This window comes from Aedes aegypti, chromosome 1, assembly GCF_002204515.2.
Source record: "Aedes aegypti strain LVP_AGWG chromosome 1, AaegL5.0 Primary Assembly, whole genome shotgun sequence".
In the NCBI taxonomy this organism is placed as follows: domain Eukaryota; kingdom Metazoa; phylum Arthropoda; class Insecta; order Diptera; family Culicidae; genus Aedes; species Aedes aegypti.
This window is the reverse complement of record NC_035107.1, coordinates 209,226,239-209,247,697: the sequence shown is the minus strand read 5'-3', so window position 1 is coordinate 209,247,697 and position 21,459 is coordinate 209,226,239. Positions and strand designations below refer to the sequence as shown.

Sequence of the window (21,459 nt, the reverse complement as noted above, 5' to 3'; positions counted from 1 at the left end):
GCCACATCTGTTCTTCTTCATTCATTGACATGTTCTCTCGAATTCATGAAGACTGAGACGTCGCATGGTATGTTTTGGACATAAAACGGAAATGTCTCCAAAGGAGCACTAGCGGAACCGGCTACCTTGTTCCGGAACAGTCCCCTAATTCAAATTATGTTTAAATGATGACAATCGATCAGTATTTTATGTTTTACATAGCAACTTCGGTGTTGTAACCGCAATTGAGTCCTAAAATGTTTAATGAATTCTTGATTATATTTAATAATACGAAAGAGCATGTTATTGCAACTACTTTAGCAAATTTTCCAGATCAAATAACGGCTATAACATTTTTAAACCTCAATTTTAAAAATGGTTCCAAATATAAACCTTGACACTTGTGATCTTGTTTGACATTCACTTTTTCGACAAAAATGCCACTGGGGTTGTTCCTATCTGACATTTCGGAAGGGACATGGAAAACAAAATATACCCAACATTTGATTTTAAACCAAAGGGTGTGACAAAATCTCAAAAATCATAAAAAATATGTTTTTTGTACTTAAACCAATGAAAATCATTTAAAAATTGAGTAAACATGTGTTTCTGCCCTAAACTTAAGCGTTTGGTACTAAAATTGAGACAGGGCTTTAGGACCCTATTAATAAAAAAAATCACATTTCTCAAATTTGGCACCGCCGTAATCCCAGTACAATCTGGAATATTTTTCAAATTTTTGAGAAAAATCTTGTCAATATCCTGAAACAAGCTTTGACAAGCTTCTGAGAATAAGCTTATTCACAAACGTTTCAAATAAGCTGATCGGGAAGCTCTTTGGCAATTCTTCTATGGAGATGACACTCCCGTGTTAGCATCGGTCTTTCACCGATGTAAACAAATGCATAGACGGACCTGTCACATGAGAAGGTCTATACAGAGCTGCCAGGTGATTTGATAGAACATCTGTATCCACGAGGTTCCAAAATCTGTGTCCCATACAAAAAAATCTGTGTCCATACAAAAATTGTTGAAAGAAAATCTGTGTTCCATACAAATTGAATCTGTGTCAGAATAAAAATAACTGTGTAATACAGAGAAATCTGTACATCTGGCAGCCCTGGGTCTATAGCATTTGCAAGATGGCTGTACGAGCTTCTGAGAGAAGGTTTAACAAGATTCTGTTGGAAGTACTGTCGAGTTTCTGCAGTTTCTGAGAGACACTTCCTTAGGGTAATTCTGACGATTACTTCTACTCAAGGTTCTGAAAAAAGGCGTTTTCAAGTATCTGCGAGGACCAATTCTAGGCTTCTTTGGGAACGTTTTTTTTTTTTCAAATTTTCGTTAGATTCCGTTTTATCTCTTCCTCAGCAATTCGAGAATGATCCAAAGTCTATCATCTACCTAACTGCCCATTACTGCATACTTGTAACATTCGACAAAAGTAGGCATTGAGTACATGGAATACCAAATGAGCATTTTATGACAGTATGAGAGGAAACTAAAATTTCTAAAAATTATCAGGAACTCAAAAGTACTTATTTGAGGCTGATATTTCGTACAACTTATATCGCATACTAGGTGAATTATCAGAAAATTATTCTGATAGAAATTTCATTGTTATCACATTACGAGGCTCATTCATGATCTCAATGTGACTGTTATACGGTTATAATTACCGTGACAAAACAACTTGGTATTTTTCGAATTTTCTAGAACAATCTCACCAGAGGCGTCGCGTCCGCATGTGCAACATGTGCACTGCACAGGTGGCATCTCGTTCATCCTGACCGCCAACAATATGTATAACTTATCAATGACAATTTAATAATTCATTCACCTAACAAAATATAGCCCTTTACAAGTAAGGTACCGCGGGGCAAGTGGGTAAATGGGGTAAGTGAAAACAATTGATATATTTTACTGAATATGTGAATTAACGTTTTAAACTCATGCGTAAACCTTCGAGGCAATTGAGAACATTACGATAGGTAAGAAATTTCTGAGATTTTTCAGCCATTATTGCATAATAGAGCGAAAAATTGTTAACCTGTCAACTGTTACTCCGTAACAAGTTGGCGGCGTACAATCTTATTTTAATATTTTCAGTGGAAAAAAGTTGCGGAAAATAATTTCCTGTACCACTTCTTAGTTGTCCTCTGTGACAGTTTCAAACTGCAATAAAAAAAGTTTTAGAATTAATGCGACGTAGACTTAAAAATAACTAAATTTAAACACCGTCAATTTTCTTATCAGGTGGGGCAAGTGAAAAGTTTATCATTAGAGATAAAATTTGTGTTTTCTCTTTAAGTAGCCATAAGTAAACATGGTTCGCAATTATCATAGAAAAACATAACGTGCTGATAATTCAAGAAACACTATACTCAAGCGTTAAAAGCTATTAGAAATCATGGAACTTCTCTAAAATATGTTGCCAAACATTACAATATTAATATGTCTACTTCGGGCAGCCAATTAAAAGAAGACTTTGACAGAAAAGTTGCAATATTAGAGAACACACGGAAATCTCGTGGAATGTCTATGTAAAGCTAGTTCAAAACATAAAAATGGAGTATAGATCTATCCACATAAAAAGATTCTAAATACGTTATTGAAGGAATCCGTTTGATTTCTCCCGAAGAGTTATCCGACGTCATATCCGACTTTCTCAAAAACAAATAACGAGCGGTGGAAATTCTACAAAGTAGAAATGCAATTGCTGTCCTATAATGTAAGAACTAACATTAGAAATGTTGCAGTTATAATGTTGTCGAATCATTTCAACTAACATAACTGAACAGAAGAAAATTCAAGTGAAAAGAATAACAAGTTCTTTGTTTACATGTTACTTATGTTATTGTTCATTGGGAAGCATTAACAAATGTTAAAGCTAATAGAAATCGTAAATATAACTGTTTATAACTGGTTCAAATCGGTAAACTTTTCACTTGCCCCACTTTTGGGGCAAGTGAAAAGTAAGGAGACATTTTTCATAAACTTTTTCTGTATTTTTTTCTTCAATTTTTCATAAAAATCAATTTTAGCATGCTGCTTATATTTGGTGGGAGTCAAGCTAAAAAATATATACCACCTCATTTGTTTCAATTTAAAGTCTCTAGAATTTGAAGAATCTCGACTATGCGAATTCCATTACCCACTTGCCCCACGGTACCTTATCACTATTATCAATAGTTTGCTAAATAATTTACATTCATCAAAATAGTTGTTAAAATTTTGCTTTGCAAATTAAATTAAATAGGCATTTTCGTGCGACGCACGATCTAAGAACTATTCTTTTGCTCGCGCACAGCGCGAAGCATGCTACGCAACACTTTATCCCACGCTACACATTGCTGGCTGGGACGATGAAACCCAACGTGTGCACTTTCATCGGTAAACGGGCTGCCCGGTATCATACACGCAATGCTGCCAATGTGGTAGAGAGCTTTTTGAACTACAAATGCCAGTGTGTGAGTAGCCAAAGCGTCAACTCAGTAGAAGCATTAACCTAAGAATGCTAATGTCGCTGCTGTTCGTGTTACCAACATCTAGTTTGCCACGAACTGACAGCTTGAGTACCGGGCCTCAAAGTGTCAGATTAATTTTAGAAACCAAAACAACGACATGGTATTGAACAAACAATGGAAATGCATAATTTAAGGTAATAATAATTAAAATCAGTTTTGTGACAACAACGCCATTAGCGTTCTACTACTAATATTTCTATTGTCAACTCCGACCAGTGCACATCTTGTTACAGCAACCAAGTCGACCAGTGTGAGAGTGCAGAAGGGCATGAAAAGAGAGTAAATCAATCCACGAGAGAGATTCATTTTGCTTGCTCTCTTTTGGAATTCGCGCCGTCAGCAATCAGGATCACCATGCTTGTGGTGTGAAGCGCGGGTGTGTTTCAGGCAGCGGAAGGTGGATTATTTTTTAGTTGACTTTCAGTAATCAAACCTCGCTTTTCGCATCCTGCGCAGTAGTTTTTGCAATAATTAATCGCAGAATGGACGCGCCATCGTCGTCATCACGCTTGTTCTATATGTAACACAAGCGAGTATTTTACACGATGCGAACTGTTTTGGTTCAATTCTATGTAACGATATACATGACCATGGTGACTATAGATAGTCACAGTTTTAAATTGCAAGATTAGTTTGAATCCAGTGCTGTTAAAATTGTCACTACTTTTTCAGAATTCATCATTGAACGATGACTGATTATTGGGTTATTTTGCGATGACAAATTTACCGGTTTGTTTAACAAGAAACTTGCGACGACTGACGCGCCCCCATTATTCATATAACGGTGGGTTTAGAACTGGAGCTGCAGGTGATGATTTCGCATTTTGGAAAAAAACATCACCTCTGAACACTAGCGATTTTGCGGTTTGATAACGAATAAATCTGGACAAACATTTCAAAAGGGCACATCGACATTGGTAAACATTGGCTTTGCAAGACGCTGTTGAGCCCAATTCAACTCAATCACGCTCACCAATACCACTATCAGGAAGAGCTAACACCAATCTTTCAGATAGTGGTGTTAGTTTGCGTGGGCGGGCTGAGAAGGGCTCAACAGCAACGTTTCTAAAAAAAGGCTCAAGACCTCTTGGGCCCTTTTCAAATGTTTGTCCAGAAATGGATCATTGAAGGTAACTCTTTCGGTACTCACCGCATCAAAACAGCGGCGCTACCGTATATGAAATTTAACATTGTGACAGCATCGCTGTTATGTCAAACACACAAGACTACGGTAGCGCTATCTGTGCTTTTCATTGCGGCCGTTTTGGTTATTTTAATAATCCATTGACCGAAAGCGCACTTTTTTCTTGTTTTGAACAATATTATTACGCTCGATATCTTATTTTTGATATTCTGAATGATCAAAATAGATTTCAAGCTCAAATTTCAGGCTCAATGACATCTCATCCCGAAAGCTCGTCCTGTAGTAAAATTTGCTAAGTTTCAGGGCACGGAAAATGTTGAAGCAAGATTCTAGTTCAATTTTTAACGAAGATTTAGAATATATAAATTGGATACCCATATACAACTCTATTGATAAATTCAACTAAAGAGCTTGATTACTAAATAAAATATAAAATATATAATTCTATTGAAAAGCTGAGAAAAACACATATTCGAGAATGGTGATTACGCTCTTTATACTAAAAAACTTCGCATGTCCGTGGGGCATACATATTGCAAAAAATAAGAGATAAAGTTAAGTAAGCAGTGCACAGGTGGATAATTAGGTCACGCGACGCCTCTGAATCTCACATATTTCAGTAAGTTGATCGAAAGTATTTATCATTTGATGACTCTCCATGGTATTAACTCCATTTTGTCAAAAATGTCGAATGTGACTGTTTTGCAGTTATGGGCAGCTAGTAATTTGTTTAATTTCTTAGAGCACAAAACTCACCTCGCTACGACGACACAACTCTCAATCGCAAATCGCAATCAAATGTGGGCAAAATGTGTCTGTTTACTCAGAGCTCCTCCGTTTCACCACTATCAGTATAAATATATGCACTACCATACCATAACGTCGATATTTAGCAAAACAAACAGCCTTTATTGAGCAGATGATCGCAAGATCGCCGAAGATGATGATGATGAGCGAGTGGCGACGACAGATTCACGATCCAAGCATGCCACTAACTGCGCGAGTGTTTACACTGTAGTACAATTTGCCGGTCCGCGGTCAATTTCATGCTTTACCGCGAGTTTGAACTGGAACTGGAACCACAGATAAACAGACTTAACACTGACGAAATTTCCATCAACCACTAATTAAATGGTTATGTTAAATTCACTATGCTTTAAACATCACAACCAGAGGCGCGCTCATTGTTTGTTTTGAGATTTGACGTTTCACACTACTGCTGAAAACCGTAACTGGTCCAAGATTTTTTAAGAAATTTGTTCTAAGTATTAAGTCGATTTGCCTGTGCTGGAACCATCCTGTTGTGGTTGTGTCTCGTACGAATAGGTAGATATATTTGGAAAAGATTTTTCTTAGATTCGGGAGGAACATTTATCAAGTCGAGGACGACACTTTGGTTAGCAAAGTGGTGTGAATTGATTCTTTTGCCGAGTATTCCACTTCTTCCGGTTCCAAACCTAGTCGGTTAATTATGGAGTTTGTTGTGCTGTGTTAATTGTGTGAATTAATTGCGTGGAAATATTTTTTAGTTTGTCTAGACGGTCTGGGCTAGTGGGCATCTCTTTTTGGTGGCCAGACGCCATATTTGTAGATGAGTAATGGGATATCTTCAATTTTTCTATAATTGTTTTTCAGTGTGCCTGACAGCTCCTGTCAAATTGCAAAGACCAATACAAATCAATGATTCTATTTTCGTTCTAAATCCATTCAATTATGAAAAATAAAGCAAGTACACATTCATTACAAAATTGCACGTGCGCACTATCCCACAAACCAAAGTCCGAACGAATGATCGTCTATTTAACTCTTTCCGCGTACGTGCAAACCACGCACGATAACCAATTGTTAATTAATTTCCCCCTTTTACTAGCCGATTCCAAGCTTTGATCTTTGGAGATTAGGTACACCGAATGTGGGTTTCGTACCGAGCGTACGGTTCGGTATCCACGTGATTGAAATATCGATTCGGCGGTCACTTCCGGCTGTTTCCCGCGAGCGAGCGCCCTGTCATTCTCCAAACCCCACCCAATCCAAACTTGATCCGCAAGTCGGCGGCTAGCTTTAATCTCGAAAACCAGTGGACCCGCACCTGGAACCGGCGGCGTACACCGTTTTTAAAATACCGTGTAAATATTTGATCTTTCGCTACTCTGCCTGCGATCACATGGTCTCCTTTGATCCACGCCATTTTAGAGCACAGCAGCCTGCTCAGTTGAGATTCCCTTTTGTAGTTAGCTTTCTTCTCCGATGGCTGAGGCGAAATTGGCGTCGCAGTTCGGGTTTAGTTGGCCATGATTCCTCCATTACCTCCAGTGGCCCCGGATCTCGTCTGAACGGTGCTCCCCAGATCGTTATTATCAAAAATTACTTATACATCAAATCGGTGCTTACCAGTCGTTTTCCATGGCTAAGCTGCATGCCATGTAATTGTAATTGCATGTAATTGTAGTTAATCATTGACAACATTTTATTACGATTAACGATATATCAAGACTAACAATTCAAAAGGCCTCATCTCCAAAAAGTAAACAATGAGAAAAATGCAATCTTGTTTTGTCAAACAATAAATCAAATTTAAATTATGAATTTAAGCATTGTATGTTATTTTATCGTCCAAAAAGTCGATAGATAAACTGATTTAAAGCTATGAATATTCATTACTATCATTTTAGCAAAAAACCCTGTCAAATGAAATGAGGCTTTTATTTCACCAAAAGCTGTGCAGCCCTTTTTTGTGGCCATATACGCCGGCCGACGCTGATGAGGCCTGTGAGTTGACGCCTTTGTTTACTCTAAAATGTGTTGAGGCCTTCTAGTTGTGGCTTGTTTTTTCATCATCTTCTGATGTGGCCTTTTGAAAATCATTTAAAATTGATGATGAAATAAGAAATTTGAAGTGTGGAAGAGTGTTAAGTGGTAAAGTAAATATGTGATTGATTGAACCCTTCGTCATCCATGAACATTATGTATGTGCTACGCGAGTTTATCGTCGAGAAAATGTATGGAAATATTGGTTCAATTGAAATAATATTGCAATTGAACGTTATTTTTCATGCAATTGAAACCAAATCGTGTTTTTGTTGATTGTCTGTGAAGTACAGACAGGCTGACACTGGTATTATTAGGTAGTATGATACAAAATACATCAGTCTACAGGAACCCGATAACACAGCGTAACAAAAATGGCATGTTTGCGTGTCTCAAGAACCAAATTATGTGTCTCTTGTAGATTTGGGGCTGCTGAATCTGATGCCGTTCTCAGAAATATTCCAGCACGTCACAATTTTTAGCTACAGGTCGCCAAAGTTGTACAAAACACTGCTTTTATTAATGTTTACATGAAATTTAAAGTACAATTCATCATACTTTTTTGTAATCTAATCCACCAAACATGCAAAATAGAACTTGAACTTTCATTTCAGACATAATTTGATTGAAATTGCGCGATTAAATTTCGATTAAACCGATTTTTTTAACATGCTTGCAGTCTCCATACAAAATTCTTCGTTTCTTCTATATGGCAAAATACAACAATTCTTTAAACCATCAAAAAAAAACTTTTCCGTATCGAAAATAATACAAACTTTTATGATAAGTATTGTTATACACATAAAGTTTGAATTCAGTGGCAAATTAAGCCAATATATTACCTTACAAGCTGGGAAACTTGCATGCAAGTTGGCTGAAATAGTCATTTTTTGCATTTTCAACAGTCAATATCTCAAAAACTGGACGTGCTATGATATTTCTGAAAACGGCAATGGATTCAGCAACCCTTAATTAAGTGAATAGCGGTATTTTGGTGCTGGAGACAAAAACGTGTTCCGCAGTGTAATGTTTGCCGTTTAGACAACCACTGTATAAAATAATACAAGGAGCAGTCGCTCCGTAGTATAACCTGCATCTACTTAGTGAGTTTGGAACGTTTTTCGCAATCTACATTGCAATTTTGATGTTTGTTTAACAGGCCTCAACTCGGTTTCCGTCAGATATAGAAATGAGGCCTTTTTGAGAAAAGGCCGCATTTGCGATGAATATCCTGGTTAGCGGAAAATGAGATGGGGCCTTTAAGAAAAATGTTAGTTTTTCAACTTTTATGCATATTTTTAAATGACTATTGTATGTTTTAGTAAGAATAGGCTCTTATACACTGAAATCAGAAGAAAACCTATTTGTTTACATTTTGGACTTGAGGCCTTTTCAATTGTTGGTCTTGATATTACTACCACTTTAATCTAGTTATTATGAGTGCTTCTAATGTTTTTTCCTCAAAAGGGCGTAACCATAAATTTTCACGATTTTTCCATTAAAAACTCCGGCCAGAGGTTGAAAATCACTGTACAAACCAACTTTGTACTAAGTTTTGATGGTATAGTGTGATTAATTATTTCATCGGTTACATGAAAAATCGTTTAAATATCACTGACTTCTTTTGAATTTGCGGACTAATACTTTCAAAAGGGCGTAACTGCAAAACATAACCAGAGAAAGCGACTGATGAGCACAAATTTGTCAGAGATTTTTTGTTGATAATAACGGTTTGGGAGGCACTGTGCTTGATTCAGCAGAAGCTAATTTCGCAAACGATCATTGACTACCAACCGTCCCGATCCGGAGTCCGGGAGCATCCAAGGCGCGGTGGAAATCGGGACCCATTCGAGAGACGACAAAGCCATCAAAGGATTATTTATTGGTTTCAAAGTATCGAGTTACGCTGCGCCTTAGTCGTCGTCGTCGTCGGCCGGTCTCCTACTCTAATAATAAAACACACTTTTAACACGAGGTTTTCGGTTCAAATTCTGAAACCGTCAGCGATTTATGTATGTTGTTATATTTTTTTTTTTGCGCTCATGGTTCTTGTCGTTTGATACCGGTTTTATTAGTTTTGGCTGGTGGCAAGCAATAAGAAGCTCCCTGATTAGCATATCTGGCCACTGGCAGAGGTTGCGTCAGTGACGAAGGGTTTCCTTGACAGTTGTTATCATCTTTGTGCTGAAATCCAGACGAATTTAAAATTTTGGTAAAATATTCCATCATAGCTTCTGAGAAAAGGTTTCTACCAAAAGCCTTTTCAGTTCAGCTTTTGAAAGAACCTTTTAAAGCTTGTTGAACAAACTTTCCAGCTTCCGAAGAAAGTTTTTCCTTTCTCCTTTCTGCGAAAAGCTTTCTCAGCTTCTGTGAGAAGCTTTCTTAGCTTCTGTGAGAAGCTTTATCAGCTTCTGTAAAAAGCTTACTAGGAGTCTGCTAGATGTTTTCTCAGCTTCTGCGAGAAGCTTTCTCAGCTTCTGTGAGAAGTTTTATCAGCTTCTGCGAGGAGCTTTATCGGCTTCTGCGAGAAGCTTTCTCAGCTTCTGCGCGAAGCTTTCTCAGATTCTTCTGCGAAAAGCTTCCTCAGATTCTGCAAGAAGCTTTCTCAGCTTCTGCGAGAAGCTTTCTCAGCTTCTGCGAGAAGCTTTTTCAGTTTCTGCGATAAGCTTTCTCAGCTTCTGCGAGAAGCTTTCTCAACTATTGCGAGAAGCTTTCTCAACTATTGCGAGAAGCTTTCTCAGCTTCTGCGAGAAGCTTTCTCAGCTTCTGCGAGAAGCTTTCTCAGCTTCTGCGAGAAGCTTTCTCAGCTTCTGCGATAAGCTTTCTCAGCTTCTGCGAGAAGCTTTCTCAACTATTGCGAGAAGCTTTCTCAACTATTGTGATAAGCTTTCTCAGCTTCTGCGACAATCTTTCTAGGCTTCTGCGAGATCTTTTCTTCGCTTCTGCGAGAAACTTTCACAGCTTCTGTGAGATGCTTTCTTAGCTTCTGCGAGAAGCTTTCTCAGTTTCTGCGAGAAGCTTTCTCAGCTTCTGCGATGAGCTTTCTCAGCTTCTGCGAGAAGCTTTCTCATCTTCTGCGAGAAGCTTTCTCAGCTTCTGCGAGAAGCTTTCTCAGCTTCTACAAGAAACTTTCTCAGCTTCTGTGGGAAGCTTTCTCAGCTTCTGCGAGAAGCTTTCTCAACTTCTGCGTCAAGCTTTCTCAGCTTCTGTGAGAAATTTTCTCAGCTTCTGTGAGAAGTTTTCTCAGCTTTTGCGAGAAGCTTTCTCAGCTTCTGCGATAAGCTGTCTCAGATTGTGCGAGAAGTTTTATCAGTGTCTGCGAGAAACTTTCTCAGCTTCTGAGAGAAGCTATCTCAGCATCTGAGAGAAGCTTTCTCAAATTGTGCAAGAAGCTTTCCCAGCTTCTGCGAGAAGCTTTCCCAGCTTCTGCGAGAAGCCTTCTCAACTTTTGCGAGAAGCTTTCTCTGCTTCTGCGATAAGCTTTCTCACCTTCTGCGACGTGCTTCCTCAACTTTTGTTAGAAGCTTTCTCAGCTTGTGCGAGAAGCTCTCCCAGCTTCTGCGAGAAGCTTTACCAGCTTCTGCGAGGTGCTTCCTGAACGTTTGTGAGCAGCTTTCACAGCTTCTGCGAGAAGCTTTCTCGGCTTCTGCAAGAAACTTTCTCAGATTCTGCGAGATGCTTCCCCAGCTTCTGAAAGTTTTTCCAGCTTCTAGAGGAAGATTCTTCAGCTCTTGAAAGAAGCTTTTCCAGTTTCTGGAAGGAAGATTTTCCAGCTTCTGCTTATTCATTTTCTAAGGGATGCATTTTCTGTAACTTATTTAGCTGCTCAAAAAAGCTTATTCAGCTTGTCAATGAAGCTTATTCAGCTTGTCAATGAAGCTTATTCAGCTTCTCAATTAAGCTTATTTAGCTTTCCAATGAAGTTTTTTGGTTTCACATATTTTATATTCTGACGAAACTTTTTTAGCCATATAAGAAGCTTTTTCGGTTTCTGAAAGAAGCTTTTTCTTCTTCTGAAGGCAGTTTTCAGCTTGTAAAGGAAACTTTTTCAAATTCTGGAGAAGTTTTTTCGTGTTCTGATAGAAGCTTTTGAACGAAGCTTCTCTAAAAATTGTAGAAAACATAATCGGCTTCTTAAGAAAGCTTTTTCAGCTTCTTAATGTTTTTTTCTAAAAGAAGTATTCTCAACTTCTGACACTATTTTAGCTTTCGAAGCAAACTTTTGCTGCTTCTGATGAAAGCTTTTTTAGCTACTGAAGGAAGCTTTTTGAGTTTTTGAGAATATTTTCCCATCAATTACTGTTCAAAACTGTATCATCTTTCCAGAGCGGTCGTTTTGCTGAGGTCTTCTCAGTGATCCATTTCGACGTTTTTTACTTTGTCTTACTCATGTCTTGCTCACTCAAAACAGTAGTTTCGGAAACCCTCCGTCTAACGACCTCCATAACAGCAAAAAAAAATGGATTCCAAACAAGCGAAAAAGCCAAGATCGCCTTGCGGTGCGTGTAACATAATATTTTAATTTGATTTTCCCCTTCTCTCCTCTCGCTTTGCAGATTGGCTAACAATGCAAATTTCGCCGAGTTGCAATTTTTAAGCGCCCGCCGAGCGGCCGTAGCAGCGGCAGTGGCCAACGCAGAAGCAGCCGCCGCTGCCGCCGGTAGTACAGTATTACCCATCGTGCCGCCGCCGCCACCGCCCCATTCTTCGGTGTCGCCCCCGGCCACGTCCTCAGAGCAACAGGAGCGATCTAGTAGCAGTGGCGGTACCATGACAACGGCAGCCGGAGCTGTCGGAGGAGGAGCCAGCCCAGGGCTTCCCAATGCCAATGGTGGCGGAAGCTGCAGTCCACCCAGTGGCGGCCAGTCTGCTGGACAGACGACGCTGCCATCGGTGCCGGTGCCCCATCCGGGTGACTTCCACCCGGCCTACAGGATACCCGGCTACATGGAACATCTCTACTCGCTGCAACACGCGTCCGCCTCGCTACATGGTAAGTTCTTTGAGCTTTTTTTTATTTGTTTTTCAATCGTTTCGGGCTTCGGGTGACCCTGCTGGCTGTCGCCGCCACGGAAAGGGCAGAAACACGAGAGATTGTTTTGACTACGCACGAACAATGGGTCTTAACGGTCAAATTCGGACTATATCAGCAAAAACGCAGCTTCACCATTGGATCAAAGGACGGCGACAGTAGCGTTGTTTTGCTTCTTGTAAGATGATTGTTTTGGCGAACTGGAGCAGACTTAAAAAGTGAACGATTCTACTTCGTTCGTAACCAAACACTCCATGGAGAGTTATTGCTACGGAAGTTGTTGAATCGTCAATAAGTTGGAAAATAAACGGCCTTCTTGGATTGTTTACATTATATTAAAACAAACGTCGCATTTTTACGTTTTTGGGAAATTAATGTCGTTTTCGTTTTTGCGATGTAGTGCTGCACCGGAATTACACTTTCACACTCAGCTTGAATGAGTGTAGCACTCGATACCATGTTTGTTTACAAACAACATGTGTTGTGTAGACATTCAGCTTATTGTTCTGTTGAGAAATCCGGTGTAGTGCTACATCGTAAAAACTAAAACGACATAAGGATTCAGCTTTTATCACAGATTTCAAATATAAACTTTTAGCATTCTGACAACCTTACAGTATTTGAATGCATCAAACAAAAGACAAAATTAATAAAGACGTACACCTTGCAGTTGCCTAAAATTGTATAGACCAATCCAGTTGCCTGCGTAGTAGTGCAATGTTGACAAAATTTTTTTTGTCTGCTGTGAGAACTGTCACAACATTGCTTTTGTTTGCTGTGAGAATCCAAATATAAACAGAATTGCTGCAAAACAACCGCTTCCTCGTTGGACTGCCGTTGACCGAAAGCTCAATTACGTCAAACAAACATCGATACGTTTTCATTCTGAGGAAATCGACTTGTGTAAGATTGATTGTGCGTTGGTATTCGTGGCAGTTTGCTTGGGGACCTCTATGGCACGAATGCTGGTGAAAGTGTACTGCGATCTGTCAAACTTGGGTACACAGTGTAGTACCAAAGGACCGAAGGTAGTACTAGAAGTGATACCCCTTCGGAGCTCTACTACTACATTTGTCTTTATTTCGTCTTCGATCAAATTCTTATTAAAATGTTAATCACATATCAACAAATTTTAACCCAGCCATATCAATAACTACGAACTACGAACTGACCTAACTCTACCGCCGCAGGCTGTAAGACTCTCGTGTGATTTACGTCGCACAGTAAACCTGTCAAAGGGGGCCACAAGCTAAACAAACACGCAACAAAAGCAATTAAATCACCATACTCTCCGCCATGGCACGCCAACACCTAATCAAGCATGGACTTTTGACAGTCAACAATATTCATCGGCAATCGTTTGACATTTCCGACCACACTTTGTTCCTCCCGCGCGCGTGAAGTTCTATCTGTCCCGGCCGCCTGCTTGACGCGAAGATCGAAGTGAAACGCTCGTAAATAAACAATAAATTAGTTTGACTACAGCAGCAGTGCGTGGCAGCGCAGTAGCCCATGTGGAGATACACCAATGTCTTACCCCTTCTGCTTCGGCTTTGCGTCAACAATTCTAGATCATCATCAGAATGCTTTCACAGCGCAGGAAGAGCTCGTAAAAACCCTATTCCCAAACCCTACTGAGACCGAGGGAGTCGAGAGCCGAGCGTGGAGCGCTAAATATGTTATTCCATTAACCTGCGTGTGGACTGCCCCGTTCCGTGTTCCACCCGACCTCGATCCCCCCCCCCCCCTTGGCCGCATACAATGTTTGCTGCAGGATGACAACGGCAGCAACTACCTATCGGAAAATGCGCGTACCGCAAGCAAATGGGCCACATTTCGTCGACGACGTCTTGTCCGGGCCGAGCTGGATCCACCCGAAGAGTTATAAATACGTGGCCACGGAGGAGCAGGGGGACAGGCGGTCATAGCGACGATGAAGACAACTTCCGTCGGACATATAAAACTCAATGGAGAGTACGTGCGTGTGAGAAATGGGCGATCGCTCGGGTTTAACAAATATTGTTTTGAAAACTAATAAAACTCATTCCCAAACCCGGAGTCCCGGGACAAAAGGGAGGTGCAACCAAGCAAGCCATGATGAGGCGCGTGAAACGCATATGACAGGAATCCAAAAACAATAACAAAACAAGCAATGAGGGATAGGAACGGAATGAATTAGGCGCGCTGAATTGACGGCTGAGGCGCTCCGCTACTGGACTGTATAGAGATAGAGGAACGCTGCACGCCTGTGGCTATTAATAATTTCGTCACGTTTGAAGCGTTAGTACTCTCCAATGCAACGCGCGTTGACTGGTCGAGAACGGGGTGATGACTGGTGAAACAGAATTCTAAACGCCGACGCAGCTCCCGTGTGCTCAGGTCAGGTGAAGATAACGTTCCCGATTGAAAAAGTTACAAGCAAATATTTTGCTATCAATCAGTTGATTTGGCAATGATCCTGTGTACAGTCGTCTCATTATTTTGAGTTAACTAGGGACTACTTCAAAACTATTGAAAATCTTGATGGCAATGTTCAAATGAAGACAAAGCCACCCGGTTCAACCCTGAGAGTTCAACCCAACCGTTTTCAAATCGTAGCAATCTACAGTCAACTGTCCGTTAATCAATATCCCAAATCTCGATATCGTTTCATTCACGGCATACAAAATTAGCAAGGCAGGCTCTATACTACCGTAAACATCAAATTTGATTTAAACATGTGACGTCATTTATATCGTAGCATATCTCATCCGGACCACTAGATCTTTTTTTTCACAAATTTGTTCCAGGTGGATAGCAAGGACGTCGTCAGGTAGATGACAGTTTTCGAAATATACTACCTTTTCAAAATTGTACACCGTGGACTTAAAGAATCATAGCAACAGTTTCATGGCTATCTCGATGGTTCCTTGAAGGGAAGATGCACTAATTTTGTGTTCTATTACTTGATATCTGTCTAACTCGATTATTCTTTCAATATCAAGTTATTGAAAGTTGACTATTATTCGTATTCCAACCCTTCAAGAATAAAGACAAACTTGAACTATTTGACGACATTTTTTGGTCGGGATTGGTCCGGTCCCAATCAAACAGCTTCATCTTCGCCTCAATTTCGGTGCCAATTTTCACGCGAATCTCGTTGGGGGCACCTGATGCAGCGTAATTCACCGTCGCGTTCCAAGTCGAACGCGCGTGTCATCGCGATTATTTATGTCGCGATGCATCCTCCCATCGTGACCGTGCACTGCCGCATGTGAAATATAGATGTCACCCTATTTGTTACCGTCACCATCATCATCATCAGTGTCCTCATCGTGGGCACGAGCGGCTACCGCTCACGCGGAAGCACCATCGCGATTTTTATTGGCACTCGCGCTTAAGACGCAAACATGTGTCAAATTAATCCAGCAAACAGCAGTAAGTCACGTACACGTTCGAGCGGGTGCGTCGTCGTCGTCGTCAGAGATTGACCAAATCGCATTATAAACGCACTCATAAACTCGTAAATTAAATTTATGCTCCGTACGTTGCTGCTGCCGAGTCCTCGACGTTTTTTTTCTTTCTCTTCTCGTTCGAACTGAGTGACGACCCGATGGACTGACTATTGGGCGCTTGGAGTGAATTAATCAAGGTTTTACATGACTGCAATTTATACGTGACAGTTGGGTGTATTTTTATTGCAATTCAACCAGGACCTGCGGCTGTACGATCTGTGGGATGCAACTCTACACGGTTGATGCCTTCTCAGGGATCGTTGACCTTGGAAAGATCACCAAAAGAGTTTATACTTTTGGTTTCGTAATCCGGGGTCAAATTGAAAAATTGTGCGATTTTGACCAGCTTGAAACAAACTCCTTCAAATCACACAACCGCACAATCTACCACCCATCTCATCGTGGGCTATGAATTTCTTCTGACACTGAACTCCTCCAAGCGGTCGAACTCTTTCTATCTTCGAGCTTCTCTTTCTCGTTCAGATTACACCTCAGTGTCCAGGTTCTGCCTCCTTGTTCAGACCACTAGGGTGATGTCGTCGGCGAAACCAACAATCTCTAAAACCGTCGGAAGGGGCAGCCTCAGTACGTCATCGTACATCGCATTCCATAACAGCGGGCCCAGGATTGAACCTTGAGGTTCTTCCGCGGCAATTCGAACGCTTTTCTGCCCTTCCTCTGTGTCGTACAGTAGAATCCTACCATAAAAGTAGCTTTCAAGAAGCTTACACAACTGCATCGGTACCTTGAGGCGGTGAAGTGCGTGGGCTATCGCTTCCCAGCTTGCGCTGTTGAACGCATTCTTCACATCCAGAGTGTCAACCGCTCAGTAACGGATGCCACCTGATCTGTCTGAACGACCATCCAGCGTCCAGAGTAGATTTACCATTCCTGAATCCAAACTGGTTGTTAGGTGGGCTATCCACACCTTCCGTATACGTCCGTGTTGAGGATCATCCTCTCCTCTCAGATTGCCCATCGTATCCAGTAGACAAATGGGCACCCATTTCTGTCGGTTCCATACATCCGGAAAGATTCCTTCATCGATATAGCGTTGCATCGTGATTCTGTACATGTCCGGATCCACGTTGACTGCCGCTTTTAAGACAACATTCGGGATACCATCGGGTCCCGATGCGTTGTTTGACGCGAATGGTTTCACGACTTCTGCCAGCTCTTCGTTCGTCTCTCTCGCCACTTCGCTGGGGGCCATGAGCTTATGGGATAGTGCGGGAAGAGTACATCGATTATCGATGGCAGCAACTCGGGCGGCTTCTCTTGGGGCGCTATGGCACCTTTGGTCGTAGCCATTACCACTCTGTGGACTCGATTTGAATCTCTCGCATAGACTATCAAAGCATGCCCGTTTTCAACTCTTGATTTCCTTTTTGAGAGCTAGCTTTGTCTCTCTGAGTACTTCAGTGCGTTCTTCTTTTTGTGCATTTGTGCGTGCGCGTTGCAATCTTCGTCTAGCCCAAAGGCAGATCGCTCGAAGATTTGCAATTGAGTCACACCTACCGGCGGCCTGTTCTCTCTAGGAGAGGCCTTTCTCGGCATAGAAGCATCACACGCTCGTGAAATCACAGCAACTAGCTTTTCACCGTTTAAGTTCAGAGTGTTCCGTTCGCGCCTCAGGGCTTCAGTGAATACTTCGCCGTCGAAGCACGCTGTTTTATAATTTTGGGCTTGGGTCGAGTTATATAGCACTGTCCTCCGCCCGTTTGGTATTATGCCGCCAGTTCATGGTATCTAAAAGGTTAGGACTAAAAAACGTCACGTCGGTAATCGATTCTGCACCATTTCTGCGGAAGGTACTCACTGTACCTACATTTACCAGCTCTACATTTAATGCGGCCAGGGATTCCAACAATAGTTGGCCTCTTCTTTTGGTTCAGCGGCTACCCCTCTCCACTGCCCATGCATTAAAGTCGCCAGCTTTCACTACTGGTTGCCGATTAGCTAATTCGGCTATCATCCTGTCGACCATGTGGGAAAATTCCTCAATCGACCACCTTGGGGACGCGTAACAACTGCAATAGAAAACGCCGTTGGTTTTTGCAATCGCAAAACCGTCATTTGAGATAGAGACTACTTCTTGGACTGGGTATCGTCCTGTCGTCCCTATACGCCACCCAGTTCCCGTTGTTGCCTGGTATGCGGTATGGATCCGATAGTAACAGTACGTCATTCTTGGTATCCAAGACTGACTGCCAAAGCAGCTGCTGGGTTGCATCACGGCGGTTTAAATTTAACTGTGTTACTTCCGTTTTGGCTGCTTTGATACTCGGCTTGTGCCCAAACATTTGGGTCCACTCGTTAAGTGTCCGTTGTCTGCTCTGTCGACACATATTAGGCATTTAGAGACGTGCTTACAATCGCTTGCCATATGGCCTACGGTGCCGCATATTTTCTGCACATTCTGCTCTTCTGTCGAGACCATTGCAATTTCACGACTTATGGCCGAAACATATGAAGCAAACTTCAGGAGGCTGTTGTATGCTCAGCCGGCAAACCGACCAACCTACTTTGAGTATGCCCAAGTTCTTCGCTTTGTTAGCCTCCGCAACCGGCTGCTTGATCACCGCCATCAGGGTGCCCTGGACCCTTTCTAAGGAGGATTGCCTTACTGGCAACGTCGTTTGACACTTCTCTTTGAGAGCAGCCGAAACCTCCACAGCATCGGTAACCTCATCCAGATTTTTACACTGGAAAAGTTACTCTCAGTCAAGGCTCTCACATCAACCTCGTCACCTTGTGCTAGTTCCTTATAAGCTCCACCCTTTTGCTTGGCGTCTTTTTCCAAGACTAGTATCATTTCACAATTCCTAGTCCGCCTTATGCTCCGAACATCTGCGACCAATGCACATTGGACCGAATCGACAATTTAGCCGGAAAAAAGTGTTATCTCTGTTCTCGTCGAATTTAGACGTTCGATGTCTTCAGAGAAGTTATTCGTAATTGAGTTTTGCATCTTTTAAGGAAAAAGTTAAATAGGGTGGCCCATATTTAAGCTAAAATTTTGAATCAAACTTTTTTGTTTGATGAAATTTGTGGCTGCGCTCTTCTGCAAACTTTTAGAAAATATTATTTTGAACAACTTTGTCGAAGACACTTTTGATCTAACTCTTCATTTGAGCTAAGTAAATTGATTTTGAAAGTATTAACTTAGGGTGGACCCAAAAAATCAGTTATTTTGATCTAACTTTTTTGTTTTCAGTTTTACGTGAATGTGGTCTTCAGAAGAGTTGTAGAGGAAGTAAAGATACACGTTTTTGCTGAACATCGCAAGTTTGTAATTCTTGTGATTTTGAAGTTATAAGCAAATTTAAGTGAAAAACTATGAAATCTTTAGATGCCCATAACTCATGGAGTTGGTTCGATAAAATTTTTCTTTAAGTGGCATTCGAAAGGCCATACAATAGGCAACTTTTGCTGCAAAAATTGTGAGAACGTATTTTTTGTAAATTGAGAAAATTCACTTCAAAGATACACTTAAAAAACTCGAAATTCGCTTGTAACTCACAAGATTTTAAAGTTCACGGCGTGCTATCTTCAGCAAAGTTGCAGAATTTCATTAGATCTACAACTTTCCCATACACCAATTTTAAGAGAAATGTGCAACAAAATATGAAGAAATGATGATACGATTCAGATGTAGGTCACCTTATATTTATTACTATAAAACATTAAGTTAGTATATCAGCAGTCGCTTTCATATACTTGCTGTTGTAAACTTTGTATGGTATTATGATTTTATTATTATTTTATCAGTACTCAGTGGTATAATTCACGTATAATTCAAAATGTAAAATGATGCCAATGCAATATAAGATACTTTAACTGTTTCGTCATTGTGACTGCCTTTTTGTGACTGAATACATACAATAGTGTCTTGGGATACAGAACTGTGGAAATGGTGGAATAATCTAACATTATTGAAGAAGCCAAGGTTATCAAAAAGTGTGCAGGTTTGGAAAATTATTGATAGAATAAAAGTACAATTATATTGCTACTACTTGAATAATTTTGTATTAACTAATAGTAAAATGTATTATAAGTTCTAATATTTTTGTTTCACATTTCTCTTAAAATTGGTGTATGGAAAAGTTATAGATCTAGTTAAATTCTACAACTTTGCTGAAGACAGCACGCCGTTAACTTTAAAATCTTGTGAGTTACAAGCGAATTTCGAGTTTTTTAAGTATATTTTTGAAGTGAATTTTCTCAATTTACACATTCTCGCAGTTTTTGCAGCAAAAGTTGCCTATTGTATGGCCTTTCGAATGCCACTTGAAGAAAAATTTTATCGAACCAACTCCATGAGTTATGGGCATCTAAAGATTTCATAGTTTTTCACTTAAATTTGCCTATAACTTCAAAATCACAAGAATTACAAACTTGCGATGTTCAGCAAAAACGTGTATCTTTACTTCCTCTGCAACTCTTCTGAAGACCACATTCACGTAAAACTGAAAACAAAAAAGTTAGATCAAAATAACTGATTTTTTGGGTCCACCCTAAGTTAATACTTTCAAAATCAATTTACTTAGCTCAAATGAAGAGTTAGATCAAAAGTGTCTTCGACAAAGTTGTTCAAAATAATATTTTCTAAAAGTTTGCAGAAGAGCGCAGCCACAAATTTCATCAAACAAAAAAGTTTGATTCAAAATTTTAGCTTAAATATGCGCCACCCTATTTAACTTTTTCCTTAAAAGATGCAAAACTCAATTACGAATAACTTCTCTAAAGACAACGAACGTCTAAATTCGACGAGAACAGAGATAACACTTTTTTCCGGCTAAATTGTTGATTCGGTCCAATGTGCAATGGCTTCTCCGTGCCTTGCATCGACTTCAGACCCTCGGCTATTTAGGCTTGGACTAGAAACCTTAGACTTGGTGTTTGCCTCTCTACTGTTGCCATGTCCCCTTGATCGGCGAAGCTTGGCTGCATTTTCGGAAGGTACTCCCTATTCCGATCCATGGCCTGGATTAGTCCCGGGCCATCGGTCACCTCACATGTTGCACTGGAGCGGCCAGTGCCTGCCGTCGTCACAGTTTCTAGACTTCTGCTCACACTGTTCTCACTTAAGTAGTCGCCTCCTTTCTTGGCGGGAACCTTAGACGGTTACTGATGGGTACAGAAGCCTCTCCTTCACATTCCGCTAGTTGTTTGTTTTGATGGATCATCTCTTTTGGGTCCCCCTAAGAGCCGCTATCCATCTCCACTGGAATAGTCGCTTTTGTGATCCCATGCTTATCTATGCAAGCAGGGAGGCCATGCTAGGGTTGACATAGTCCTTCATGGGGTACTGTGTTCAGAGCGGGATCGGCGCAAAACAGGTAATAGCATCTGCGCCTACTCCTGCCTAGTTGGAACAACCAGGCGACGGATTTGGATCGTACTCTAAGGCCACGGTTGTACGGAACGGGTGCAGCCTGTGCCATTAGCCCACTCGCCGTTTCAGGCCAGTGT

At 40.8% G+C, this 21,459-nt stretch overlaps 1 protein-coding gene across 3 annotated transcripts in view; it reads left to right on the top strand.

The window, feature by feature from the left end:
• LOC5575731 (transcriptional activator cubitus interruptus) overlaps positions 1-21,459 on the top strand; it is a 345,566-nt gene that overhangs the window by 309,935 nt on the left and 14,172 nt on the right. For all 3 annotated transcript variants that reach the window (XM_021857425.1, XM_021857426.1, XM_021857427.1), the window contains exon 2: positions 12,015-12,451. In XM_021857425.1, coding sequence (XP_021713117.1) covers positions 12,015-12,451 — 437 coding nt within the window. The remainder of the gene's footprint in view (positions 1-12,014; positions 12,452-21,459) is intronic.